At 42.5% G+C, this 12,208-nt stretch overlaps 1 protein-coding gene and 1 non-coding gene across 2 annotated transcripts in view; one reads left to right on the top strand and one right to left on the bottom strand.

The window, feature by feature from the left end:
* Positions 1-1,460: 1,460 nt before the first annotated feature.
* On the bottom strand, positions 1,461-1,532 carry Trnae-uuc (transfer RNA glutamic acid (anticodon UUC)). The gene has a single exon. It is a non-coding gene; the product is annotated as a tRNA-Glu (tRNA).
* Positions 1,533-8,480: 6,948 nt separating this feature from the next.
* Positions 8,481-12,208, top strand: part of LOC131294173 (NAD(+) hydrolase sarm1) — a 38,266-nt gene continuing 34,538 nt past the window's right edge. Inside the window, exons 1-2 of the mRNA XM_058322218.1 lie at positions 8,481-8,850; positions 10,469-10,632. Coding sequence (XP_058178201.1) covers positions 8,481-8,850; positions 10,469-10,632 — 534 coding nt within the window. The remainder of the gene's footprint in view (positions 8,851-10,468; positions 10,633-12,208) is intronic.

The following is a 12,208-nucleotide window of genomic DNA, read 5'->3' as shown; positions in this document are numbered from 1 at the left end:
GTACGATGACAGTAATATACAATATGAATAAAGTAGTAGAAAGATAAATTTTTCGTTTAAAACGAAAAATGACAGAAAAAAGCAGCATAAATAACCATAGAGCATCAAAAAGGAACACTTTCGGTTTCAGAAACAACCAAAGCAAGAGTGACAACAACAACAGACATAAAATTAAAACTGAAAAGTAACGTAGTATTGTAGTTCGTATGGAGCGATAAATGAAAAATAACTCACTACAGATCCGGATGGATTCGCTTCGGAGGGATGTGGAAAAGTATGACACTATCGAATATCAATTACACACCTGATACGAGATTATGTTCGAGAAAGTATGGAGAAGGAGAAATCTTAACAGAATTACGTGATAGCTTTGGGGATTCTTCCAACATTCTTTATATTCATGCGGATTTTCTTTTCAACACGATTTACAGTGATAAAACGATCTTCAACGATCGATCGAAGCTCTCCATAATCGCCATACTTTTGTCATACTTTTAACCTGTAAATACTGCAAACGGAATGAAAAACCGAACGAACGAAGCTCAACCAATTTAACCGCATCCATAACTTCTCTCAGTGATTCGACAATTAAATTCACAAATGTAGACTGCCACATTTACCACACACAGAGGTATCATTTGCGGAAAAGGTGTGACAAAAAAAAAGGATGTGATTGGAGGGACCGTTTTGGAAGCAAATTGAAATTGTGTACAGTCGTAATCTAATCTGATTAAACAATTTGAGGCAAAACTAAAGGAAAGAAGGGCGATCCTGTCATGGAACGGTCGTTGCATGGAAGCTGGAAGGGTAAATGTTATTTGAGGATCGTAAAGTGTGCGTAAAGTAATACATTTTTGAAACAAAGAAAAACTACAGAAACTGACACAAACTGCACACGACAGAGGCCAACGAATTCGAGGAAACAATTTGATGATATAAACAAACGACAATTGTAATTTGGAACGGCAATCGTAACCGTGTATATATTTGTATAGAGCAACAACAACAAAAAACACACATAGTGATATAGCTGTGGACCCCTGATAACAGAGACAGAACACACAGATCGGAATGGCGCAAGGAACCATGCCCTCGAGCGCGGAACTCAAAGATCACTAGACACCCGTACACTGCATCACAGAACAAACAGGCCGAATAAGTAGCCACTCAAACACATGCATATGTATTGAGAATATACACACAAGAAAATATATACTGGACAGTGATTGTACAAAATGTAGAAAAAAACCGTATTCGCTTAACGTTACTTAAATATGATGACACAATATTGTTACAGGAAAATACCAAACAGATGAGAATGGTTGACGTTGACTAAATTGAGGTTAACTACATTTTTTTGTAAGTGCACAAGTAAGTGGAAGGACAAAGCATTCGATTGTTGAATAGTGAAGGTTCGTTTTTTTTATTGAGAATATGAGAGAACAAAAAGGCAAATTTGCTTCCCATACCGGGAATCGAACCCGGGCCTTCTGGGTGAAAGCCAGATATCCTAGCCACTAGACCATATGGGAGATACTAACAAGTTACTAATATAGTAAATAAGAAACGAGTTCATCAGGATACTGCGTGTCCTTGCCGAATGTCCTTACGGTAGATAAAGATTGCGGTTTCCGATCCTTAAACGAAAATTCAGTTCCAAGCAAAATATTGCTTTACGACACTTGCTGAAACAAAGGGTATATTTTACGCAGGGTATCGGCTTTCCGCAGCATAAAAAATAACAATTCAGAACCTCGTCACCGTAAACGTGGGCAAATATCGTAAACACAATGGGACAGGCCCTTTGAACACACCTGTTTTCCCCTCGACGATCGAAAATAAACATTTTCCACCGCGCGATAGTAAACACAACCCGTTGGACAAGTTCGTACCGCGGTCGAACCGGAAAAAATTGGCGACACATCAGAAATGTGTCGAAAAATGTCCGCATGGAATTTTGCGGAAAAATTTTGGTGCCTCTCAGTTTTGGTTCCTTTTGTTTTTTTGTGTCTCCGTCCGCTGTGTTTTGGTGCTGGCTTAACTTTGACCTAGATTTAGTAGAAGGGGGTTGTTGCAACTCTACCTCAATAGCCTCATTTGGAAGTAATGAAATGAGGTGACTGTCACCGGTTTAAGTCGAACGATAACAACGATGCAGTGAGTTTTCGAGAAGTCGCCCAAATAGGCAATTAATTTTGGCAAGGTTGAGACTATCTTTTTTTGCTTTCTAACATTTGTAGTAGGCGGGAAAATTTATGAAAATTCACATCAACTAATAATAGTGGAATAAAATTTACACCTTAAGTTATTAATTTTAGTTTTGAAAAATTGATTTCAAAATAATAATACACGAATTTACCTCTTGTAATAGGAATGAGAGATTGACCCATTGCATTGCAATTTACTTTGGTCTATTTTTAATCTCTTCGCCGGGGCAAGACCGCGTCAGCGGTTGTTGCACGCCACAAAAGTAGCAGCAAGCAAGTATTTTTACTCGATGTCATTATTAAAATTACCCCTCACAGCGAAAACGGACACGTTTGCTCGGACATCATTATCGTCCGTTTTCTCACGGCCAAGGTGACGACGGCTTCTACCGGGTAGCGACAATCAAATTGTCAAACCCATAAGTCATTGGTTTCTGCTCCTTCCGCCCCAATCGCGCCAAAGGGTTTGAACTGGTACTTGTCAATCGATCAATTTCACTTCTATCACCTTCGTCACATATTAGCCACTGGACGGAGTGTCCCGTTGACAGACGGCCTCCACGAGGGTGCAAAAACCTCGCCATTTTCCCACCGTTTCGCGGCCAGAGGTGGGGGTAGCTCCGGGTGTCCGGTGGTGTCCTTTAAAATTGAAAAAAAACACCACCACAATTGATTAAGTGAAGGCGGGGCGACGTCACACCATGGGCTTCGAATTGGATTAATAAATCGCTCCGGATCGCTGCAATTAAAATGTAAATGCGTAAATCATCGAAAAGCTACGACCGAGAAGACTCACGCACGGATCGTGATGGTTTCGGGGTGAAGTACGTCTTTTTTTTTGTTTTGCTGTGTCCGATCCCTTGCCATGCGAAAAGTCGCCACGACCACGGCAGCATAATAATTAGCAATTCGTCTTGGATCTCGCGATCTCTTGCGATCGAGTGCTGGAGCGGCTATAATTGGGCGCAGAGCTGTCTAATGCATATTTATGGCCTCCCCCGTTGCAGCCCGAGCCTCGGGCCGCCGGGTGGCTTTCGGAACTTTTGAACTACGGCCTCCTTGGTTCGGCCAAACCGTTTGCCTTCGCCGGCGCGGGGTTGATGTGTAATTTAAACAAATGGCCCCCGCATGGGACAGTATTGTGGCCCGTTTTGCTAGTGTTTCGATGTTGTGCGATACGAGCGGACCAGTTTGCTGCTAGGAAAAATGGAACAAATAGTTGAAACCATCTCTGGAGCCAACTAGGGTTTTTGCTAGCGAGAAAAATTGGACTTTTATTGCTATCAATTGAAAGCGAAACGTTTGAAACGATTCTCTGGTGCAATTGTTTGAGCGGTCGTTTGGAATAGTTTAAGCACTTTTTTATGTTACTCGCACTTCATTATTAAGTGATGATACGCCAGAACATGCAAAAGAACATTGTAACAAATTAATAGGCAAATTAAATTCGATCAAGGGAAACAATCGGGTCGCAATTTATCATCGCTATCAGCGAAGATCAACTGCATGCCATGACAAATTGAATATTAATTTGTCTTTCGATAACTAGCAAAGGGAAACGGTAGTCGGAGGTGCCGATAGAATGGCCCATATAGAAAAGAAATTTATCGACATGTAGAAGAAATTCTGAAATAACAAAACGCCATACGTGTTTAGTAAATAAAGTTTTCCAATTGTGGAAAAAACAATTTTACGCTTCACATAAATGTATCGTAAATGTTGAACTAATGGTAATATTTGAGGTACTTTTATTACATAGCAAGAAACATATCGTCACGATGATCTACAACTTTCATTTTCCATAAAATCAATGTTATTTCCATATATTATTATGCAATCATATGAAACACAGAATTTTGGTTAGTTTTCAAAGAAAACTGTCTTTCAAAATAAATTAAATTTATTATTTGTTTTAATACATTGATTAGTCAAACGAGGTTTTAGGTAATCACTAAGTTACTAACTGATATAAATTTAAAACTTTCAGCTGTTAGTTAGTTAAATTAAGATATTCTAAGACCTTATTGCCTGACCTTAGTTTATACTCTTCTATAAAAATATCCAAGAAACTTAGACAAATGCCTGACCTTATAACAAAATTGTCGTTCCCACCCTGTCTTAGTAAATTAGAAGGAAATCGCTTTTCCTACCAGTGTTTCCTAAAACAGTTAGTTAAGTATTCCCTACTACTATATTGTTACATCTATGCAGTATGATAATTCGTGTGTTGTTCTTTACCAACGTGCTTGCAAACATATTTCGCTATACGCATGGAAGCAATAAGCTCTTATGAAAAATTACTAAAAAACTCTTTCTCCTTCTTCGTACCACCAACATTAATTCGATGTTTGGCGGACAGTAATGCACACCACGTGTGTGCTCCCTCGCAATGCTTCCCATACGGCCTACAGTTCGTAGGAAACCGGGTCGTAAATGGGGTTGGGAAAATGGAAAACCAAATAGGAAACCTCCTTCAACCCTCAGCCCCATCAACACGTCAACCCTGATCGCCTCCATGCGCCTTTGCTGCTCGTCGTTTTTGATCGATTGTCGATCAGCAGCGCTGTGTCGTCGACGATGGTGGTGGTGGTAGTGTGCGATCTCGCGATCGCGAAACCGCGTTGTCGTCGTCGCCATCGGATCGAGCCGCCTCAGAACGGTTTCGTCGGCGCTCGGAGGAACGCACGCGCGCGCCCGCTTGAAAATCCGTGCAGTTTTTAAAACGATTTCATTTTCTATCCTGTCGGTGGTCCGCGAATTCGCGGGTTTCGTGTATGGTTGGTGTTGTGTTTGCCACACATTTTCATCCGTTGGTGAAGTTTATCTTTCTAGTGCCAACTATTTCGAAGTGGGAACCCTACCATGTGTCGTGATATTGTTTTTCCAGGTCAATTTCGTACCTTTCGCTTCACGTGAACGAAATCTCACAATGTGCGAATCGGTTGTGCTTGTTTGTGTTCTATGAATCGGAAACCAATGATCCAAGATCGCGATCCCACAAAACCCCAAAGTGACAACGTGCCGCTCGAAAGGGCTCCGTATGCTCGATGACGTACAGTGTGTTTCTTAGGTCACAGTTTCAGGTGCAGCTTTACCCACTGACATATATCTCACATTTAGTGGAAGACCTTCACCGCGTCGCAGGTGCCGCGTTTCTTTGTACGTGCGTGCGTGAGTACTTTTTACACACACACACACTCCTTTCGGTTGTGTAAAGCCCTCGTGTCCCTACACGCACGGTATGCACGCAGGGCTTGGTCTGTGAAGGTTTTCTTGCATCCACAAACCTCCCCGTACCGCCTTCCCTCCATCGCATGTCGATTTCACGTGCTTCGGCCGGATGTGCAGCTCGAAGAAGCACGCAGCAGCCGAATCTTTTGAAAAAAAAAAATAAAACACGGCGTACCAACAAACGGATCCAAATGTCAACCCCCTTTTCGATCGCCCCCCGCCTTTCCCACGCGCTTCCGGTGTGCTTTAATGCTGTTCAAAGACAACCGGCATCAACGGAAGGGAACGGACCGCGTATCGGCCAGCGTGTGGACTCGCATGTGTGGGGCTTTTTTCTATTACTTCTGCTTGTTCTTCAAGGTAAAAACAGACGCCCACGCGGCCCCCCTATGGGGCCACATGGGCTGACATGGTTTGTTACAAGCTTCATCGCACCGCCCTTACAGGCGAGCTGCTTTCAAAGCTGCTTTGTGTGGACCAAAAAGTGCTCCGAACGACGCCATACGGATTTGATTTTGTTTTCTGACCTGAAACGGATTTGTGAAGATTTTTTTCTACATAATCTCATGTAATTGTTAGGTTTTATTTCGGTTATGAAATGTTTGCTTTTATTGTAGTCTGTTTCTAGAATTTTGGGAGTTTTTAATGTTGCAAATCTAATTTTGAATACAAAAATTCCCATAAGCTTTTCCAGTTCATAAGAAATTAACTGTTGTGGGCTTACTCTCTGGTTTAGTACTTGGTTTATATCATGTTTGAACTTAAACTACAATATAAGTTATACAGATAGTCTATGTATTTTTCTTCAATTGTAAAATTGGTTTCCCCCAATCCTTCTTTAAAAAACTGTAATGAAATTTAAAATACGGCTACATTTCGGTAAAAATGAATTCATGGTAGATTTCTGAAACACTCTTAAACAAAGTGCATAAATGTCTCTGCTTGTTGTCGCGCCAGTTAATTTAATTTATTGACAAATTAACATTAACCAGGCATTAAGAAGAGGAAAACAAACTAGCCTAGTTCGATGTATTTACAATTTTTCTTGTCATAATAAAATTGAAATACCGCCACCAAAGGCGAAACAGAATGGAACCGGGATAATGGCGCATTTGAGAGATAATAAATTTCCGAGTCGATATTCAATTAGCACTTGTAGAGCCTTGTCTGTCCGGTAGTGGGTTTATTTAAAATTTACTATCCCCTTACTTTTTTTTATAGACCTATAAAAATAGGTCCCTATTGCTGCATGCTGTAGCTCGCAGCACGTTTTATAGGCTCGTGGAGTGCCTCGACGACCACACGAGGCCCCATTCTGTGATGGATACCATCCGCCCGTGGTACACGTTTCCTTTCTTCTCAATAATCGCGATGTACTGCGCGCCAATACACGAGACTTCTGGCCACGATAACATATTTCCTTGGCTCGCGTGTTTTTTTTTCTTTCTCTACGATGGAACTAGTTCCACCCGTTCTATCTACCAAGGAAGGAGGAAATCTATCTGGCCAGAGAATTTCAATTTCAGATGCTTGCAGAAACAACAAAAATCACTCGCATTACTTTCGCTAAGGGACGGTTGCGCTCGCCCGGGACGCAAAACTAGGGCGCAAAATTGTGCTGGGCCGCAATTTTCCAGGCTATTTTTAGCCGAAAAAGGCAGGAAAAATGCTTTGGTACGTACGCACTCGGTACCGCTGTTTGCCACCGCGAAACTGGCTGCGTACACGTTTGCCTCGATTTTTCTTTTAATTTCCTCGCTCGCGGTTTATTTGACCCGAAAATAAACAACGCATGGCACGAAATGGGAGGGGGAAGGGACGGGGGTTCATTTTTTCCGACTACGCAAAGGTCGTGCACTCGAGTTTCCTTCGGGAAAACCTTGTCCTTCCCGGTCGGTGTTTCAGGAGGGAACCAAACATGCGTAACAGTTGATTACGCCAAGGGACAAGGCAGATTTCAAACAAATCGAGAAGAAAAAACCTCTGGCTGAAATGGAAATCTGACGGATTAGAATATTTAGATTCGTCTGATCGTAAATATATTGCCACGCTAATGGGTGGGTCTTTTTTCGTATTTGTTTCTCGCGAGTTTGTGCCGTGCCGGAAAGGTCGTATCGGAGATGAAAAACATCGCCGGCGTATTTCATGGCAAAGATGTATTTCTTGTTTCGAACAACAAAAAGCAACGATGTAAATAAAACATTATGGAATTTAAGAAGGCTTTGGTTTTTCCCCGGCGACGTCAATCATTTTCGCGGGGAGAAATTTTTCCCACACTGACCCGAGTTGACATACGGTGCCAAATTCGTGCCAAAAACTCTGTTGAACTGTCTTGTTCAATGTGATTTTTGATAGACAGTAAAATATATGCAGTCTGCGTTTTAACCTTGTAAGTTTAGGTTTTTTTTTTTTGCAGTAATAATATAAGATTTGCCTTCATTTTTAACATGTTCATTTGCCCTCACTAAGCCAATTTAAATGTAGAATATTTGGCGCAACCGTGGACACATGGTTGGGCAACAGATTTTGTCTATTTTTTGCTGATTTTTATTTTATTTTATAAGCATCGCAAATCTCGACGAAACCAAACCCGAGATCGTTCGCCTTCATCGTGTAAACAACGTCGTTTCGTTTATTTTCACCGGAAAAAGTCCATTCTTTCCTAAGACATTGGGCGGAAAGCAAAAACCATCCACGCGAAATGAAAAACACAGGAATCCATTCATATCGTAGTGGTCGAATTTCTGTTTATGTGCAGAACCGTCTTCTTCGGGATCGGTGAGGCAAAGTTTAAACAAACAGCGTCAATCTGGTGAACGAAGCGCCCGAGTTTTGAGACCGACAACTGTTAGAAAATTGTGATCCGAATCCGTTCCTATCCGCCGTCTTTGCCAGTGAAACGTTCCGCTGAAGGCAGTTAAGGTGGATTTGTGGAACGCAGACAGTGTTTTTACAACTAAAAGAAGGTCTAAAAAGTGATCGCGAATCGGGTTTCGGTCGACGATCCCAGCCGTGGGTGTGATCGTAATTCGCAGTGAAAGCATGGCGAGTCCGTTCTCGAACCTTCGCCTACCACCGGCCTTTCCGCCCGGGGTCGGAATGCCGGAGCCCTGCGGCGAAATGCCACCCGGAATGGAGGACCAAAGCTTGCACCAGCTGCCCCGGCGTAACTCGGAGCTACCGCCGGCCAAACGGTTGTCGCCGCTGAAGCTGTCCATTCCGACACCGCGGGCCTCCTTCTCCAGCAGCTCGTCGTCGGAGGGTCCACGGCAGGCGGCAACGGCACCGGTGTTCGGTGGACAGATGCCAAACTTTGCGCCAGCCTCCAGCAGCCCGCGAATGGACGACTTCCATCAGGCGACTTTCTCCGATTTCGACTCGCTCGAGTCTCCGATGCTGCAGCTTAGCCCTGGTAAGTGTGCGGTCTCTGTTACTTAAAATTAAATGGCAAAACTTATTTGTTTGTTCACATCAGTGAAAGACAACGGCACTTATTGCAAAATAAATCTTAAACTGTCCTTTTAAGACAGTGAACTAAGAATACTTCAAACGAACTAACCCAATGTTGCTAAATACATTTATAAAACGTTGCTATATGAATTATAGTGCAAGGATCGGTAAACATTAATCCGAGATGGAAAAAACTATGACAATTTATTAAAATTTAATGTATTTACATATTTTAACTGGTATTGCACTGTACTTAACATAGCGAACGACTTTTTAATGCTTGGGTTGATTTACTTTGAAGTTCCGAGTTCTTACAAATTGTTCGGGAGAAATTATCTTCTGTGACATGATTGATTAAACTTAAACTTAAGAAACTAAAAAGAAATTAATTGTCCAATTAAAAATAAAAACATTTCGTTATTCATCTGCATCATATGTGATAGTCTGACAGGTCTATTTAGTCACAACTTGGTAATTTGGTCTGTAAGATAATTCTTTCATCATCTTTTACTTAAAACGTTGACTGCCATGGCTATCACTTTTGATAGCCAGCTGTCGTTAGTTCTAAAAAGTTTTTGTCTAATAAGTTAAAACTTTGCTTAACCTTTGAAAAACGCCGGTTTAATAAATGTTATAAACACATTTTATCAAAAAAATATTGTATTAAAAGAGTGTGCTACAATCGCTTAGCAGTTAACGTGTTAATACGTCCAATATCAAAGACAATTAACAGACAGGTCGGGTCAAAGCTGTTTTTTGCTCCGCCATTGTTGTGACAGTTGGTTAAAAAAGTGTTTACAAAAATTTCCAGCATACTTATGGGAGATCTCCGGTAAAATCTTCGCGAAATAGGTAGTTGGTAATTCTAGATCACAGTATCCATGGTCCTGCGGATAGAAACTGCTCTTCTGTGTGAAATCATGTGATATAGATCCTTTTGCTCGCTGTGATTGCCGAAATGAAGTGTGTTGGTCTGCCTTATACCCAGTCTTCCTCCAGAACATATTTCGAACGCCTCAACTCTTTGTTCTGTTGATGGAACATACCAAATTTGCAGTTTTACCCCACTTTCTTCGCTGTTCGTGAGAAGTAAACAAAATTTTAACCAACTGTTAACAATTTTCCCACGATTTTCGGCTCGTTACATGGTATGCTGCGACCTGTCTGTTAATTGTCTTTGGTCCAATATATTACAACGATTGCAAGAGTTTTAAGCATAGCGATCCCGTCCCATAATAATTCAATCCAAGGAAACTGGGAGCAACAAACGCCCCGGTAAAAGGTGATGACGGCATGCTTACTGTGATGGGGGCAAGTAATACCGCGATGGCCACAACTTTGTACAACAATCATTTTTTGCGTTATTTCTGAGGCATTTTCAATGGTGTGGGACTCTTGTTGAACGGATTGAGGAAAATTAGATCTTATCGCGCAAAAATATCGCGATAGGAGTATGTAATAAATGGAAATCTAATATTAGTTTAGAATCAATTAACATTGTGTCCCTTACATTGTAAATGTTACATCGGAAAATAAGACCCAAATTATGAGTTTCGATTCAACTGGTTTCCATCTTCCAGAACACTCCCCCATCATGGCCCAGCTGATGACGGAGGTGGCCAGCCCCGGAACGGCCTCCAGCCAGGGCAGCTCCAGCAATGGGTCGTCAATATCGCGCCTCATGCGCTTCAGTCCGGCTCTGCACCATCACGCGGGCAACATCATGACATCCTTCCCTTCGGAGGTAGGTGACCGTTCGATTTCTTCATCCCCCAGCAGCCGACGCAGCTTCCGTCTTCCTAGAGGTCCGACTGGGCCGCACCATACCGTCACCCTATGCGCGGAGTGCTGGCATTAATTAGAATTTAATTACTATTTACATAATTTCTCAATTACACCAAGCGCACCGGAGGGCGGCCCCTAATGTGCAAATAATTGCACGCACACCGGCCGGGGGACCCTGTGACCTTCCAGTGTGGTCGGACCCCGGGTGCCGGCCTGCCCAGTCCGTACGTCACTTTCATTTCGACTCGATCGAGTTGACAACTGAGGTTGCAACTTCTTGGCACGCTTGTGCAAAAAAACCGAACGAGAACACCAGGACGCCTTGGGGCAAGGCCACCCAAGCCCTACCACACGAATCATTATCTGTTCTCACGATCAACCGGTATGATTTGGTACTAATTGCCGGAACTGCGAGGGCCCCTCATTTCGTTGGGAAATGTCATATCATTTTCTCCCACGATTGCAGGCCTTTAACATTTATCTGGTCCATTTTTTGCCCGCCTTGTAAGGGCAATGTTTACCCTACCGCTTGGGCCAAATGGCCGCTTGGCGAAACTCTATGCATTAGCTAATTGTCCTCGAGAAAAATGGCCAAATAAAAGTTAAGTGATCGGGTGCAGGCGAATGCGAGCCAATCAATCTGTTTGCTGCTTTACGAGCGATAGAAGTTGATTAGTATCAGAGCAAATAGTTTACCTATAATCACCGTTTGGGATTAATCTTTAGCCCTCGAGGGGAGACCGCTTTTAAAACCAAGTGTGTCTGCTCACGTGATCCAACGGCATAAGTTTTCCGCATAAAAATAAAATGTAAAATTTACTACCGCAAGAAATGATATTAACTGTTGCACGCAACCAAGGGGATGAAACACTGATTTGAAGGGTTTCTGGATAACTGAAAATTGCATTGAACAAATGTTCTTGACCCGTAAGATAATTTTATTCCGATAAAAAACGCTTGACACTGAACAAACACCTCCATCTGTCACCGTTGGAATACGTTCTGACCCTCACAACCGCACGTGATCGAACCGCATCCAACCTACCGGGGAGCCTCCGAAAAGGGCGTCAGTAAAAGGGATAAAAAAAAGAACTGGCACAAAACAGCACAAATCAACGGTCACACAAAAGCGCACACAGCGAAGCAAAACAATATAAAATGTGATCATTAACCACATCGCGAGCTGGGCGCTTTTTCGCGTCGCGACGATCGCACGGAGGATCAACGCCGTAAATGTCGCTCCGAAACGCAACCGCGACACGAACGCGAAAAAAAAACAAACGAGCTAAACAAAAATATGCATTAATAAAAATGACCCCGCGAGGCTGACAAAAGCGAACTCCAACCACTTTCAGCCATTCGTCCCACGCGGTTTCGATCGATTGATGACACCAGGCGACGCGAAAATGCACTTCATTTCCGTTTTGCAATTTGCGAGCGTTGGAGATCGCACGGTGCAACGTTTTGTTGCGCCGGTCGGAAACGTGACTGACTATTTTTAGCGCACTTTGGTTGTTGTTTTTTTAAAACTTATT

The sequence above is a fragment of the Anopheles ziemanni genome, chromosome 2 (assembly GCF_943734765.1).
Source record: "Anopheles ziemanni chromosome 2, idAnoZiCoDA_A2_x.2, whole genome shotgun sequence".
NCBI classification, from domain to species: Eukaryota; Metazoa; Arthropoda; class Insecta; order Diptera; family Culicidae; genus Anopheles; species Anopheles ziemanni.
This window is presented reverse-complemented; position numbering and strand designations above follow the sequence as displayed.